The sequence below is a fragment of the Watersipora subatra genome, chromosome 10, assembly GCF_963576615.1.
Source record: "Watersipora subatra chromosome 10, tzWatSuba1.1, whole genome shotgun sequence".
NCBI classification, from domain to species: Eukaryota; Metazoa; Bryozoa; class Gymnolaemata; order Cheilostomatida; family Watersiporidae; genus Watersipora; species Watersipora subatra.
In genome coordinates, this window is record NC_088717.1 from 46,960,772 (window position 1) to 46,978,358 (window position 17,587).

Sequence of the window (17,587 nt, forward strand, 5' to 3'; positions counted from 1 at the left end):
TTTAAAACTTTCACTATTTCGTTTAAATCTTTAGTCAGGAATTTGGTAGAAAAATGTATAACTAAAGGTGTCATTTGCTATCACAAATCACTCCAGTCGAAATTGGAATTTCTCAAGTGTTTGAACTGGTTGTTAGAACTTTAATCATTATATAACATGATATATATTAAAAAAACTTTCTCTCCTTGTTCAATGACATCATAAAAAATTAAATGCATCATATATTACTGACTCTAGAAAGATTTCATAGCGTGAAGAGCCAAGTTAGTGATGAATTTCTCTGATTTTTTTATAATAGTTTGTGCTAACATTTGTTTGAAATTCAGAAACTTGTCACAAAATTGGAATTATACTTTTGATTTTAGGTCTTGATAATTTGTGGTAGTCATGTTCCAACTTTCAGAATTCTGATTGAGTTCTCCAGATAGTGATCTAGTTTTGACGGTATCTTATTGGCTGCAAATTACGTTGCATGGATGTCCTTAACCTGACATTAGTTTAGCTGGCATCCCAATAGTCTTGGTGATGATACATTAGTGTTGATGGTAATGCTTTAGTGCTGATGGTAAGGCTTTATTGCTCATGGTAGCATATTAGTGCAGATGGTAATGTATCAGTGCTGATGGTAAAACATTGGTGTTGAGGGTAATGCTTTAACACTGTTAGTACTACATTAGTTCTGTTGCTAATGCATTAGTCCTGTGGCTAATGCATTAGTCCTGTTGCAAAAGCATTAGTCATGTTGCTAATGCATTAGTTCTGATGCTAATGCATTAGTCCTGTTACTAATGTTAGTGTTAATAATAATGCAGTAGCTGTGGTGGTAATCCTATTACTTTGAAGTTTTGTTTTAGCGCTAATTTTATTGTTTTAGTGTCGATGGCAGTGCATTAGTGCTGTTGGTAGTGCATTAGTTTTGTCAGTAATGTATTATTGCCAATAGTACATCTGTAATGTTTTTTGTAATGCATTATTGTAAATACTAATGCATAGATGCTAATGGTCTCCTTGCACTACGTTATTAAGCAATTTATTTTATGTTCCCAGTATCTGGAAATGGTTGCATATAATATTCAATATATATAACTCAGATATATGTAGTTCAGTGGAAATTAATGTAACTACAGATTTAATTAATTGTATTCACAAACGAATGGTCTGGGGGTGCTGCAATAGAGGTCACGCCAGCCCTCAGGCGCAATGCCCAGACAAATGTCAGAGCCGATATTGTCTGGCTGATTGTAATACCAGTCGGAGTTAGGTTGGCCGTTTCCAGGGATGACTCCCGTCACTAATCCTTTCCATTCAAACTCAGTTAAGCCTTTCTGGCCACCAATGAAATTATATCTGCCCCAGCCTGAAAAAGGCAATGTAGTCACATTTTAGAAGTTAGTTTTTCATCTTTTGTTTGAAGAGCTATTTGTTTTCACAACATCATATTTGATTTCCAGTACATTATAGCAACCGGTAATGAAAGTCATTACATACAAAGTTTTAGTTGGTGTTTTGATTTTAATTAAGAAAGTTATGGAGTCGGTGTGCTTAAAAATTCTCATTATTTACGATGATGTTGGAATGCTATCGATAATATCTCTAAAGCGGTGGGTTCTATTTAAAACTAAGTTCTCCGGCGCTCCAGTTTGCGTTGAAAGATGGTTGAACATGCCAATCAGTCACAAAGAATAAGTACACACACAATTATTCTGAAGTGAAGGAAGCTGGTCATATGGCACAAGTAGTAAATACTAAGCCAAATGTTCGAGTTCAAATCTAGTGCGATGCTATACTTTTTATCAACATCCATCTTTGGCTCCGGATGGACCGACAGACAGACAAACAAAAAGCCTAATTTATTAAAGATGAATAATACCGAATTCCTATGAACAATTTATGATTTTTATTAATCATATTGACTAAATAAAAAAATGCTTAACATAAGGAAGAGTTTCATAATGTTTATTTTCAAAAAATTTTGATTTTAAAGTTTTTTTTAAATTTCAATTTCAAAAAATTATCCTGAAAGTCAAAAAAAATTCTATTAGCTATCGACTTTTTGTGTTGTAGCTATTAAAAACCAGACTATCTAATGTTGCTAATGACTCGCCTATTTTTTTAAAATATATGCATATATATTTTTTCAAAACCAGGTTAAAGAATATAAATGACAATTTATAAATAAGATTAGAGAAATATACCTGAGTTGGAAGAGTCGAGGTCTGATTCAATTTTAGCTCTCAGCCATTCTGAGGCTTCTGTTGTAGTAAAGGTAGCAAGGTACTCTCCGTTAGCTCTGCAGTAAGCATCCGCGTTGTCCCAGTTTAGAGCTGTCTCAATGAGACGAAAGCATGTCTCTGATATGGGATTGTATGTGTATGGAGCAGGGCAGGTTAACTCAGCTGTAAAATGTTGCCTTACAAACATCAACTACTATATGTACTATCAGCTAGCAACAACATTATGTTTCTGAGGTCAGGAATATCTATTTTTATATGAGCATAAGCATAAAAGAACTTGTTATTGTACAGTAAATAGATGAACTTACACAAAGTCTTTGTAGAATTCATCGGAAGGTGTCGGTATTTATCTATCATTTATGATTAATTTTTATGTTTGAGTGGATCTGATTGCCAGGATGTTTGAATAGTAAAATCAAACAATTTGATCGGTTCAACGCATCTAAGCTGAAGTTCCTCTGGTTTTGTTATGACTTTTAGTCAAGTTTAAATCAATATTGTAATGACAAAGTGAATACAAATCGCAGATGCAAAAATAAATTATTAAAATGATGGCGTATGTGTAATGGCTAGCGCCATAGTCACTGAGCAATGAGAGCATCCATTGTTTGGTAGTTAGGGTGTTGGCTTATGATCAATAGACCAGTGGATCAAGTCACATGACCATTGGTGATGTTATAGAAGGCGTCCAACCACAATTGCTCTTGTGCCAAATCTGACCGGGTCCTCCGAGACTAAACCGGCTCTTATTTCTATATTCCAGCGTAGATGAAGAGGGTGGCTAGCAACTCGGAAGGACTAATAAAAAACCTGACCAAGGGTGAAGGACCTTTTTCACCGGCCCACAGCTAGCTAGCTTGTCATGATGCAGCAATAAAAACGTCCAACAGAAGCTACGACAAACCACTATTGAAACCTGCTAAAAAAGTCATTATAGGATGTTGGGGTGAACCTTAATTATCAACGTCGTCAAAAAACATAGTACTTTCGAAATAGATTTGTAATAGTAAAATAAAAACTAAAGTTGCTACCATTAGCTAAGTTAGTTAAGGACCACCATCGTGTTAGTCATGTTTTATCATTTAAGGTCAATCGGATTCGGTGAAACAACATATATAGAAATATTGATAGCGGGGAACCGATGTGGTATGTTTGACATAAAAAAGCTCAAAAGGGAAATAAAGGTTGCCAAAAAAATAAATCCAGAAATGGTTGGATACTAAACAGGCTGGAGATAGGAGTTCAGGACAATGGACTCTCACCCAACATTGTAGTGACCAGTGTAGGAGTCGATGTTACCACTGTAAGTACTTTGAGTTATAGTAGTTAGTAGTCAAGTACTTGATAAACTATAAATAGTCTACAGTATGCATCTGAATCTGACTCAGCTTGATAAAACAGGCTGTTTTTTATTTGAGTTGTCTGCTTATACTTATAAGGAGTGATAACTTTGGCACGAGCAGATCTTTGTCAAAGAGCAGAATTTCTGAGGAGTTGAAAACTTCTGTTCGCTTACAAGGACTTTTTTTCCAGTTGTTTAAGAACTCATTTAGGCATCCCTAAAATGTCCTTTTTATGATTTTTTTATTTATTTTCACAGCCATTTTTAGGAAATTAACCTTCCCTTGAATATTTTTACAATTTTGATATTGGTGTGAACGAATAATCTATCTGCTAAAAATCACTACCAATTGCGTTCCAAATGTTTCTATCTATAACCATTTTTATGAAATTTATCTCATATTTGGGTTATCTCCTTTTCGCTATCACATTATCTCATATGTCACAAAAGGGTGGCAGCAATCCAGATGTGAATCGAATGCGTGACATATACCTTATAGTGGTAATTGTCCTCTATTCAACATCTGAAGTTCTCAGCCTCATGCTAATTGCAGCCATTACTAGGATAAAGCGACGGGTATGGGAACTATTGAGTGCAGTCAGTTTAATCCAGGTTGTATTTTAGGCTTGTTGGTGATTATAATAATGGCATGTTTTACAGTTAGCTGAATCAGATGGAGTCTTCTAAAGGAATGATGGCCCTTTATAAACACATAAACATCATAAATTGTTGTTTTGATCTGCCTAAATTGCCATTTGTCTAGTATTACCCAAAGTTAAAGTTGGGATTGAAGCATTAAAATTTATTTACGGCCATTATTGACCAGTGATAATAAAATTCATATCTTTTCCTATCTTAATGACAAGGAAAATAAATAAAACTAACATGACAATGGTACATTAACTACCAATGCTCAAAGTTGGATACATCACTCACAAGCTAAAGACGCAAATAATATAAACAGAAAGGCAACACTAGATATATTTGTTAAAAAATGATAACAGTTTATTTCTGAAAAATAATTTAATGAGTGTAAGCCATTAATAGAATTACATATTTTGGTAGGTCTGTATATGGGTTGTGCAGTTTTCTTCGAGGTACTTTGCCATGTAGCAGTACCCAAGTTTACAATAAAATGCTACAGCTCTATATGTTTTATAGTTAGCAAGGCATATCGTCATATATTCTACATGTATGTCTGCCACTATATCATGCTGTGTGGTCTTTGCCACTTCATCTAAACACAAATCCATTTTTGTAAATTTCGTATGGCCGAATGGGATGCACACTCTCTGAAAACATTTGTAGAATTATGTGTGGTATAATGACGTGGATACTGTAACTTACAAGTATAGCAAAGTAACCAATTGTGTTAAGCTGATGCATATAAATAGATGCATATATATAGATGCATATAAGTAGATGCATATAAATAGATGCATATAAATAGATGCAAATAACTAGATGCATACAAATAGATGCATTGAACTAGATACCTATAAATAGATGCATATAAATAGATGCATATAATTAGAAGCATATAAATAGATGCATTTAAATAGATGCATATAAATAGACGCATATAAGTAGATGCATATAAATAGACGCATTTAAATAGATGCATATAAATAGATGCTTGTAAATAGATACATATAAGTAGATGCATATAAGTAGAAGCATATAAGTAGATGCATATGAGTAGATGCATATAAATAAATGCATATAAATAGATGCATTTAAATAGATGCTTATAAATAGATGCATATAAATAGATGCATATAAATAGATGCATATAAATAGATGCATATAAATTGATGCATATAAATAGATGCATATAAATAGCTGCATATAAATAGACGCATATATACTAACATATACACATGCATATATACATATATTGTGCATATATGCCATTACATATACAGTACAAATGTAATGAATGCCTATACAAGAATGAATAATTTGAGATTATTAGTTTACAGCTGTTACAGTCTTATTATAATAATATATTGTATTTAATTCACATGTAACAGTTTTTAAGTTAGTTTAGTGTATGCCTTTAGTTTTAGTAATTTGTCTCTGAAATAAACTTGACATATTCCATTTTACATTAAGCTCAGTTAATTTCTTCAAAAAAACTTAGCTCAGCAATTTAGTAGCCTTACCACTATGCAGAAAAAGACCGTCAGATGAGCCCTTACTGACACATTGCTCAAAGAGCTCATCTAATCAAGTGCTGAGAGTGTTTTCACAGCAGGCAAGCACTAATACATATTGTTTGGTAAAGAAAATTGACTTTGTAATAGTTCTTTGCTGATTTAATTTGAAAAAGTCTACACAATCCAGCTTCCGCCAAAGCAATTTCTTTCGCCAAACTATAACTTCAGCCATTATTCTGCATTGATTTACAATATTAGGCATGAATTGATTTGGTGCTGATAACAATAGGTTATTAGAGTGTTGATATCTAAAAATAAAAACTATTATTTTGTGTTTTGATTGTTGGTCTCATCAAAAAGCTTCCAATAGTTTATTTTTGAATTAATTTGGTCTGTCCATAGATAAATCAAATATTGTTGTTTTCTTTTTGATGTTTCCGTTTCACTATCTCCTTTTTTTCCTGTTCCCGGTTCTCAGCTTGTTTTCCCACACTACGTTTTTCTCTCTTAGCTTTTCTCCTCATTTTCTGCCTTTTTATTTTTTTTCTTGTTTTGCTCCTCTTTGACCTGCTTTTTTCCAGATATACTTTTTCCCTTGTTTCTCTGCTTTGATTTCATCATACTTTCTTTTCTATCTTCTTCAAACATTACTTCTCATAATGTACTTATTGCCTGTTTTAACTAAGTATTTAATGTTTACTTAATTTAATTTTAATTAATTTAAACTTAGATGTAAAATATGTTTATCATGATCAAGTTCAAGGCAATAACAAAGTTTTTTAAAACATTTATTAAACATTATTTTTGCAAATAACTTCTACCACTGCAGCTAAATATAACTTTACAACATGCCACTAGGCATTCGCTCATGTTATATTAACTTGAGTTGCAAAATGGAGCTAGGCATTAAAGAATATTACCGCTTCCTAATGGTACATAAAAAAACATGAAACTATTTCTGAGACATATTTTGACTTTTATATTTTTCCTGCTGTATTAGATTGTGTGTAATGTATATAATATGAACCAATGGTCTTACTAGATAGCATGTATGTCATGTCACAAACTGCTAAGCATTGTAAAAAGCTGGTTTATAAATCAATTTTATCATCACAACTCAAGCACCAGTGCGATATAACTTTTTCAAAAGAAAAGAAATACTATTTATATAATAATTGCATGGCATGCACTCCCATAAATGCTCAATAATCCTTCTATTCATTCAAATATACTTAGTTTCCTAGAACCTTTTTAGACTTATGTGCATATCTTTATTTTAGTAAATACTAGTGAAATACCCGGCATTGCACATGTATTAAAAATCATGTTATAAGCAGTGATTACCCTACCACACTTATAAACTCAGTTTATGAACAATGCCATTTGCCACTAGCCTGGCACATTGCCAATGGCTAATTTAGGTAAGCTAGTTATATAGGGCTCTTGCTAATGCATAGAATGACGTTGTGCAGTAACACAGAGCGTAGAGCGGAGGCGTATTTTCACCCACATGACGACATATATCGCCAAATAAATCAAATAAGCTTGCGTGGCTCTATTGGTAAGTGATTGGACTGTTGAATGGTGTAATATTCTCCTAGTAATATTGTACCAGTTTATTTGTTATCAAGATTCAACTGTATTCTCTGCTCTCTAGCATAAAACTGAATAATATGGTCAAAGCTGTAGGGTAAAGCGCAAGCATAGTCAAGGCTAATGTGAGTATAATAGCTATATAAACATAAATGTGGGAAAGTCAGTGTTTATACAAACATTCCGTAGTATGCTATTGCTATGAGAAAATAACATCATCAATGTCAACATACAACATCCCTTTCCATCTTTAATCGAATTCATTGCACCAGTATTGAATATGCATATACTTCTGAGTGTTACACAAGCTAGGATACAGCCAATGGCTACCACAGGCATCGAGGAGAAGGCACCAAGCAGTGCCAGCCCCACAGCACAACCACAAGCCAAATCGAAACCCAAACTCAATGACGAAATGCTCAAGCTACCAAGAAACACCCAGCTTTATGCACAGTTCACCCAGAATTCCAAAACTACCTCATACTGAGACTGCTTATATGTAGATATTTGCTCAATGATAACAACTTGTATTACTATGACTGGCTAATACAACAGACTAATACGAATACCCAGATTTTCTCTTCTTTTTTTTTTTTCCTTTTTATTTCTACACTACACCACTATCCCTGCAAGAATAATATGACTAGCACTACTTTTTAGTCCTACTCAACTAAATTCACACAAAAGGACACTACTGGCTAATCAATGACTAATAGGATTTCCATACCGCACAGGCATATTCCGCACCCTAAGTGGCCTGATTGGCGTATCAAACTTAGCACTCTGACCTTGTTCTGGTGCTGCTGGGTTGCTACTTTTATCTGGAATATTACCTGCATTGTCAGCAGTACCTACACCACTCGAAGCTAAACTCTAATCAACTGAAGAACCATTGTTAGAAACACCTAGACTACCCCGCTGAACAAATCGTTTAACTTCAGAAACATTTCTACGCATTCTTTTTCCCTCGGAGCTTTCTACCACCACCTCTGAACCATGCTTCCCTACAACCTTTTGTTCCAGTTGATGAAATGTAGAACTAAGCTTGTCAGTCTTGGCCTGCCTTACCAAAACTTTATCTCCTACAATTATGTCATCCTGTGACCGACCTTCATCTGTAAGAGCCCTACTTTTCTCCTGAGCCAGTGCTTGATGATCCCGCAGTTCACCATCCAGAGATTCCTGTCTCTCAAGGCAGGGTAACTTTGTCCTCATTGGTCTTCCCATCATTAGTTCACCTGGAGCTACACCAGTCACTGTATGAGGTGTGGAACGATATGCTAACAGAAACCTTCTAAGCTCAGCTTTGTAGTCCTTACCGGACATATGTGCTATTTTGAGACTTTTTAACAGGCTCCTGTTCTGCCTTTCCACTTCTCCATTAGCAGCAGGCCACATAGGGGTAGTTGATAACCAATAAATCCCATAACTTTGCAAAAACTCTTGGAACTCGCTGCTGACAAATTGTGGACCATTATCAGTCCTGACACTTAAAGGAACACCCCATCGACATATTATGGAATCAAGAGCTGCCGTGATTTTATCTGATTGAGTAGACTTCAAAAAACACACCTCAAAGTAACGACTGTAGTAGTCAACTACTACAAACACACTTTCTCCATTAGGCAGAGGTCCCAAAATGTCACAGGCTATATGTTCCCATGGACGATCTGGCATTTTAGTAGATACCATAGGAGGAGGTTTTGAAGGTGCACTAACCACTTGGCACTCATGGCACTCTCGACATTTAACTTCTGCCTCTTTGTCCATTCCTGGCCACCATAACTTGGATCGAAGCAGATGTTTAGTCTTTTCTATTCCTTGGTGACCTTCATGTGCCAACTCCACAGCCTTTGCTCGCAGCACCACTGGCATGACTATATTGTTGCCTCTCATGACAACACCTTCAACATCACTCAACTCCGTGTACACTGACCTGTAAGCTGGTAAACAAGTAGACCACCTTCCATCTAACAAAGCATCTCTCACTAGTTTCATCTCAGAACAGTCAATAGATGCCTTCTTGACCTCGTCAAATGACATTGCTTTTGGAACTGACAACCTAGCTACCGTATGTACATATTCATCAGCAACATTAGCCACATTCCTGATGCAATCCGGACTAGCAGAAAGCCTTGACAATGGGTCAGCTATGTTTTCCTTACCTGGCTTGTATACCACTTCATAATCAAATGCCATCAGTCTCAACACCCATCGCTCAATGCGAGCAGAAGGTCGAGATTGTACTTTGTTGAAGATAAACTGCAGTGGACGATGATCAGTGACAAGACGAAACTGCAAGCCAATGAGATACATTGCAAAATGCTCACAGCCCCACACAATAGCTAATGCTTCTCTCTCTGTCTGGGAGTAGCGCCGTTCTACAGAGGATAAGCTTCGATGCCCATAAGCTATTACACGCTCCACACAAGCTATCTTCTGACTTAAAATGCAACCCAGCCCAAATGGACTGGCATCAACTGTAACAGTGGTTCTAGCACTAGGGTCAAAATATGCTAGTGTCTCTGTCTTTGACATCAAGGCCTTTATGCCTTCAAAAGCAGACTTCTGTTCTTTACTCCACAGAAATCGAACCCCTTTCTTAGTTAGCCGGTGCAACGGCTCAGCCAAAGTTGACAAATTCGGAAGAAATCTACCAACAAAGTTTACCAACCCAAGAAAACTTCGTAACTCTGAGGCATCTTTAGGTTCCCTAGCACTAACAATAGAGCTCACTTTCTTGGGACAAGGGGAAACACCATCAGCAGAAATCTGAAATCCTACAAAGTCTATTTTGGTCACCCCAAAGACACACTTGGATGCGTTTAATGTCAGACCTAGACCACTCATTCGCTTCATGAACTCAGCTAAGCGTTCATCATGCTCTACACGATTCTTACCAAATATCACAATGTCATCTGCATAGTTTTGGCACCCTGCCAAGCCCGTGATAGCTTTCTGGATTTGGTACTGAACCAGTTCCGGTGCTGAAGCTATCCCAAACATTAGTCTCTTATACCGATAAAGACCAAAGGGGGTAATGAAAGTTGTGATATCTCTAGAGTCAAGATCCAGTTCGAATTGATGAAACGCTTGTTTCAAATCAACCTTACTGAAATACTGGGCACCGTTCAAATTGTACAACAACTCTTTTACTGTAGGTATAGGGTGCCTCTCTCTAATAATAGCTTTGTTAGCCTGGCGCATGTCAACACATAGACGAATATCTTTCCCTTCATTTTTCGGAACAGTAACTATTGGGCTAACCCATCTAGTGGGTCCTTCAACACGCTCAATAATTTCTTGCTCTAGCAACTCATCTAGCTTGACTTTTGTGAGCTCACGAAGGCCAAATGGCAGGCGTCTTACAGGCTGAGCCACTGATGGAACACTCGGATCAATGTGCAATGAAACCCGAAAATCTCTCAGCAACCCAACACCATCAAAGCATTCCGGGAAGCGATCAACCCATGAATGAACTCCAGGACCCCCCACACCTAGAGCCTCACTCCCAGCAACCCTAGCCACCATCGGTCCAACCCTAAGCAAGTCCAACAACTCAGAAGTATGTCTGCTTAACAAAGCAGTAGCCCTACCATTAAAAACGTAAAATACAGTATCTACACGTCTGTTAGTATCAGGCATAAAAACATGAACATGAGTTTCACCAATCAGATCTAAGCATGCAGATCTGTTACCATAGGCAAAAAGTCTTTTACTTGTCTTAGTTATTGAAAAGTTAATAGAGTCAGCAGTGTATTTGTCCATCAAATTGCAGGAAGCCCCAGAATCAATCAACGCAGGTACATCTGACCCATTGAGTCTTAGTATTGTTCTTGCTGACTTGTTAGGATATAGATTAAACACCTCACCATAGTAGTTGTCTCCCTCATCAGCCAACATCTCGCTGCTAATTGTAAATAGAGCATCCACATCAGCCTCCTGCGCATTGTTTGTAAAGTCCAAACTGTCCACAACAGCTGCTTGTGTGGTAGACTTGTTGCTTTTATCACAGTACTTCGAGCCTTTGAAGTGCCCTTTTCTTCCACACTCATTACATCGCTGCTCTCGTGCCGGGCATTCTCGAGCTGATGCCAAATGTTTGATCGACTTGCATCTATAACAGGCACGACTGTCTTTTGTTTGTGTCTTATAGCGCACTCCACTAGTGCCGCTAACCCTGTTAACTGGTTCACCCTTTCTCTTAGCACCATGACTGACATTAGCCTCTATATCACTCGTCTGCCGCAAAACAGCCTCTTCAGTTTGGGATATTGCTATAACATTGGCCAATGTGAGCGCCGAGCCTTTCTCCAAAAGTTTCATTCTAAGCCTATTGCTACGACATTTCTCTATGACTTGGTCTCTAATGACATTTTCAGTCTCTTTAAACTCACAGGTCACAGCCAATTGGCGTAATCTGGTCACATAACTAGTAATCGTCTCCCCTTCATTCACTTCAGTGCGACGAAAAACTGACCTTTCATATGGCACGTTCGTTTTTGGTTCAAAGTACCTGTCTAAAGCTGCCATTGCCTTGACATAAACATTGTCACCTTCAGTCTCTTCAGGCAAGACGTCGAATATGTCTTGAACTTCCTCTCCTGAAAGATCCATCAGCATCGCTTTCTTCTGTGCATTATCAGCAATCCCCCTAGCTGCCACAAAGTACTCAAAGGACCGTTTCCACTTCCTCCATCTTGACCCAACAGTCAAAGGGTCCACAGCCACACCAAATGGCTTAATATGAGCAGAACCATAATCCATCACGAGTCTTTGCAATTAAGTAACCCGAATGATAAAAATCCACTGCAAACTCACAGTCACCTCACCAATACATCCTCGTCGCCATTGTAATATTCTCCTAGTAATATTGTACCAGTTTATTTGTTATCAAGATTCAACTGTATTCTCTGCTCTCTAGCATAAAACTGAATAATATGGTCAAAGCTGTAGGGTAAAGCGCAAGCATAGTCAAGGCTAATGTGAGTATAATAGCTATATAAACATAAATGTGGGAAAGTCAGTGTTTATACAAACATTCCGTAGTATGCTATTGCTATGAGAAAATAACATCATCAATGTCAACATACAACAAATGGGAGGTTCCAAGATTAAGTCTACTGTGATACAGGTTCTTCATTCCTAAATTGTATTAGCTAAAGCTGGACAAACTGAACTACCAACAAATACACACAAACTTTGAACTATATATATAAATCTATATATGTATATATATACAATAAAGTATAGGCTAAAAGTCAGAATAAAGTGCTCGATACTAAAGTAGAGCTTACTATAAATTTGGTAAGAAATTTATTAAAATTTGACTAAGCAAAAAATTACTAAAAGTTTCGTATTACACAAAAGGCGTGTAACACTCATCAGATAAAATGCTAAGCATTTTATCTGATGAGTGTTACACGCCTTTTGTGTAATACGAAACTTTTAGTAATTTTTTGCTTAGTCAAATTTTAATAAATTTCTTACCAAATTTATGTATATATATATATTTATATATGTATATATATGTATATATATATGTATATATATATATATAGATAACGGGAAATCACTTTTTTTTAACAAGTAGCAACGTTAAAGAAATTAATGGTGTCGAAGAGATTTAAAGCCTTTTGAGACTGACAGAACATGTATACATACTATAAAGTGTTAGACTCATTTGCTAAAATTAATGAGCAATGTTTTTGTCATGATAATTTTAAAACTTTCACTGTTTCGTTTAAACTCTTTAGTCAGGAATTTGGTAGAAAAATGTATAACTGAAGGTGTCATTTGCTATCACAATTCACTGCAGTCGAAATTGGAATTTCTCAAATGTTTGAACTGGTTTTTAGAACCTTAATCATTATAGAACATGATATATATTAAAAAAATTTCTCTCCTTGTTCAATGACATAATAAAAAATTAAATGCATCATATATTACTGACTCTAGAAAGATTTCAAAGCGTGAAAAGCCTAGTTAGTGATGAATTTCTCCGATATTTTTATAAAAGCTTGTGCTAACATTTGTTTGAAATTCAGAAACTTGTCAAAAAATTTGAATTATACTTTTGATTTTAGGTCCTGATAATTTGTGGTAGTCCTGTGCCAGCTTTCAAAATTCTGATTGAGTTCTCCAGATAGTGATCTAGTTTTGACGGTATCTTATTGGCTGCAAACTATGTTGCATGGATGTCCTTAACCTGACATTAGTTTAGCTGGCATGCCAATAGTCTTGGTGATGCTACATTAGTGCTGATGGTAATGCTTTAGTGCTGATGGTAATGCTTTAGTGCTGATGGTAAGGCCTTATTGCTCATGGTAGCATATTAGTGCAGATGGTAATGTATCAACGCTGATGGTAAAACATTGGTGTTGAGGATAATGCTTTAACACTGTTAGTACTACATTAGTTCTGTTGCTAATGGATTAGTTCTGTTGCTAATGCATTAGTGCTGTTGATAATGCATTAGTCATGTTGCTAATGTTAGTGTTAATAATAATACAGTAGCTGTGATGGTAATCCTATTACTTTGAAGTTTTGTTTTAGCGCTGACTTTATTGTTTTAGTGTCGATGGTATTGCATTAATGTTGTTTTCAATGCCTTAGTTTTGTCAGTAATGTATTATTGCCAATAGTACATATGTAATGTTTTTTGTAATGCATTATTGTAAATACTAATGCATTGGTGCTAATGGTCTCCTTGCACATCTTTATTAAGCAATTTATTTTATGTTCACAGTATCTGGAAATGGTTGCATATAACATTCAATATATATAACTCACATATATGTAGTTCAATGTAAATTAATTTAACTACAGATTTAATTAATTGTATTCACAAATGAATGGTCTGGGGGTGCTGCAACTGATGTCATGCCAGCCATCAGGCGCAATGCCCAGACAGTTCTCAGGACCACTATTGTCTGGCTGATTGTAATACCAGTCAGAGTTAGGTTGGCCGTTTCCAGGGATGACTCCCGTTACTAATCCTTTCCATTCAAACTCAGTTAAATCTTTCTGGCGACCAATGAAATTATATCCGCCCCAGCCTGAAAAAGGCAATGTAGTCACATTTTAGAAGTTAGTTTTTCATCTTTTGTTTGAAGAGCTGTTTGTTGTCACTACATCATATTTGATTTCCAGTACATTATAGCAACCGGTAATGAAAGTCATTACATACAAAGTTTTCGTTGGTGTTTTGATTTTAATTAAGAAAGTTATGGAGTCGGTGTGCTTACAAATTGTCATTATTTACGATGACGTTGGAATGCTATCGATAATATTTCTAAATCGGTGGGTTCTATGTAAAACTAAGTTCTCCGGCGCTCCAGTTTGCGTTGAAAGATGGTTGAGCGTGCCAATCAGTCACAAAGAATAAGTACACACACAATTATTCTGAAGTGAAGGAAGCTGGTCATATGGCACAAATAGTAGCTGCTAAGCCAAATGTTCGAGTTCGAACCCAGTGCGATGCTATACTTTTTATCAACATCCATCTTTGGCTCCGGATGGACCGACAGACAGACAAACAAAAAGCTTAATTTATTAAAGATAAATAATACCAAACTCCTATGAACAATATATTATTTTATTAATTCTTTTGACTAAATAAGAAAAGGCTTAACATAAGGAAGAGTTTCAAAATGTTTATTTTCAAAAGAGACTAAAAGTTTAAAAAACTTCTATTAGCTATCGACCTTTTGTGTTGTAGATATTAAAAACCAGACTAGCTAATGTTGCTAATGACTAGCCTAATTTTTAAAATATATGCTTATAAACTCTTTCGAAACCAGGTAAAAGAATATAAATGACAATTTATAAATAAGAATAGAGAAATCTACCTGAGTTGGAAAGGTCTGATTCAAATTTAGCTCTCAGCCATTCTGAGGCTTCTGTTGTAGCAAAGGTAGCAAGGTACTCTCCGTTAGCTCTGCAGTAAGCATCCGCGTTGTCCCAGCTTAGAGCTGTCTCAATGAGACGAAAGCATGTCTCCCATATGGGATTGTATGTGTATGGATCAGTGCAGGTTAACTCAGCTGTAAAAGTTTGCCTTACAAACATCAACCACTATATGTACTATCAGCTAGCAACAACATTATGTTTCTGAGGTCATGAATATCTATTTTTATATGAGCATAAGCATGAAAGAACTTGTTATTGTACAGTAAATAGATGAACTTACACAAAGTCTTTGTAGAATTCATCGGAAGGTGTCGGTGTTTATCTATCATTTATGATTATTTTTTATGTTTGAGTGGATCTGATTGCCAGGATGTTTGAATAGTAAAATCAAACAATTTGATTTCGGTTGAAGCACTCGGACTAATTAAAAATTCAAATATGATTCCTATAATCGCAAAGGCACCGACAGAATAGAGGGGCATAACAGTAAAGCTTGAATGCAATAGCCGACATCAGCTATAGCAACGATATTATTTAGTGATGTCATTTTGCATTTATTTTTCTTTTAAGCGTTTGTTCTAGCGTTTGTCTTGTAATCTAAAAATACGCTGACAGTCCGATCGACTGACTAATCAAAAACGATTATAAATAATAAAAAATACGAATACTTCCTAATAAAATCTACAAAGACCTGTGTAAGTTCACTTTTAACAGATCAGCCAAAAATAGTTCATTGTCAGACAACCACATCGCAGTAACTAAACAAAGTTTGAGAATGATTACGTATGTACGAGACTTTATAATGATCTTAAGAGTATGTTTTTATACGCAAGTAGCTGGTTATAGCTTTATTGGTAGTAAGCCCAGCATTAGTCGTGATTTATTTCGTTTTTGACAAATATCACTCAAAACCACCAATAGCTGAACTTACTGTGGTAAGTCTGTAGGTGGGTTGTGCAGTTTTCTTCGAGATACTTTGCCATGTAGCAGTATCCAAGTTTAGAATCAAATGCTACAGCTCTACACATTTCATAGTTAGCAAGGCATATCGTCATACATTCTATCTTTGTCCGTATATCATGTTGGGGGGTCTTTGTCACTTCGTCTAGACACAAATCTGTTTTTGAAAATGTTGTGAGCCTCGAAGTGGCGCGTACTGCCTAAAACATTTTTATAATATTATACTCACCTCCACAATAACATGTTATTGCTCACATATACACCCTACCCATTGCATGCAATGATTAAATTTTTGCATTTTAATTTTAAAGGCAGACATTTAAAGCCAAAAATAAATCTCACCGGAAGTTTTTGGTAAAATCTCAACAATATAAAAGTATTAATCAGCAATTATAAGAACTTATCTTTACGAAAAACGCAGTTTAAAACGCTACGCTGAAGAAATGTAAGTAACTACTTGCGTTAAAAAATATCACACCAAAATCTAGTAATATAAACAGCAACTGGGATTTATTCATGTCTATGTGCGAAAAGTTTTATAGCCTATAGATATTCATACATGGCATGCACATGCAAGTAGATGTGAGAAGACTTACGCGAGTATATGTAAACAGAAACAATACTCAACCAATTTTATTGATAAATTACTTGTAAGTTGTATTTAAAAGTTAATTTAATTTATGTGCAATCCACCTAGGTTTTTTCAAAATTATGTCATAATCTTACGCACATAATTTCACAAACGCATAGACAGTTTCAATTTTTATCATGGGAAACTGTTTTTTATCACATGTAGATTAGTTTAACAGCTGAGCCTCTGATTTTTTACGTGTATTTTATTATACTTACCACTGTGCAAAAGGTTAATGTCAGCTGAACGATTGTCAACATTATAGTCGTGTTAGAGTTCAAACTCAAAATATAAAAACGCGTGTAAAACCACTCAAAGTAAAACCTGTGGCTATCTCGTGTGTTGCCAAAAAATGTTTGTAGCATTATGGATTGATTTGAGAATGAAAATAATTTTCTTTGTTTTTATGTATTTAACTCGAGTTAAAATTTTAGGTAAGAGCCATATAAACGAAAATGAGTGACAATCAGGTACAATGCATGTAAACTGAAGTTGTTCTGATTTCTGTTATGAGTTGTAGTGAAGTTTAAATTAATATTATAATGAAAAAGTGAATACATATCACAGATGCAAAAATAAATTATTAAAATGATAGTGTATGTGTAATGGCTAGTGCCATAGTCACTGAGATATGAGAGCAGCCATTGTTTGGTAGTTAGGGTGTTGGCTTATGATCAATAGACCAGTGGTTCAAGTCACATGACCATTGGTGATGTTATAGAAGGTATCCATCCACGATTGCTCTTTTTCCAAACCT

General features: G+C 35.6%; 2 protein-coding genes across 2 annotated transcripts; both read right to left on the reverse strand.

Moving 5' to 3' along the window:
* Nucleotides 1–1,133: 1,133 nt before the first annotated feature.
* Nucleotides 1,134–12,095, reverse strand: LOC137407145 (uncharacterized). Its single transcript, XM_068093746.1, has 9 exons — nt 11,798–12,095; nt 10,845–11,311; nt 9,149–9,653; nt 8,901–9,073; nt 8,243–8,465; nt 8,056–8,161; nt 7,562–7,752; nt 2,196–2,396; nt 1,134–1,357 (listed from the first exon to the last, which is right to left on the reverse strand). Exons 1-9 carry the CDS (start codon nt 12,093–12,095, stop codon nt 1,134–1,136), a joined length of 2,388 nt encoding a protein of 795 aa, XP_067949847.1.
* Nucleotides 12,096–14,162: 2,067 nt separating this feature from the next.
* On the reverse strand, nt 14,163–16,294 carry LOC137407146 (C-type lectin domain family 4 member M-like). The gene is made up of 3 exons (XM_068093747.1): nt 16,171–16,294; nt 15,179–15,373; nt 14,163–14,386 (listed from the first exon to the last, which is right to left on the reverse strand). The coding sequence occupies exons 1-3, from the start codon at nt 16,292–16,294 to the stop codon at nt 14,163–14,165; spliced, it is 543 nt and encodes a 180-aa protein (XP_067949848.1).
* Between the last annotated feature and the right edge of the window lie 1,293 nt (nt 16,295–17,587).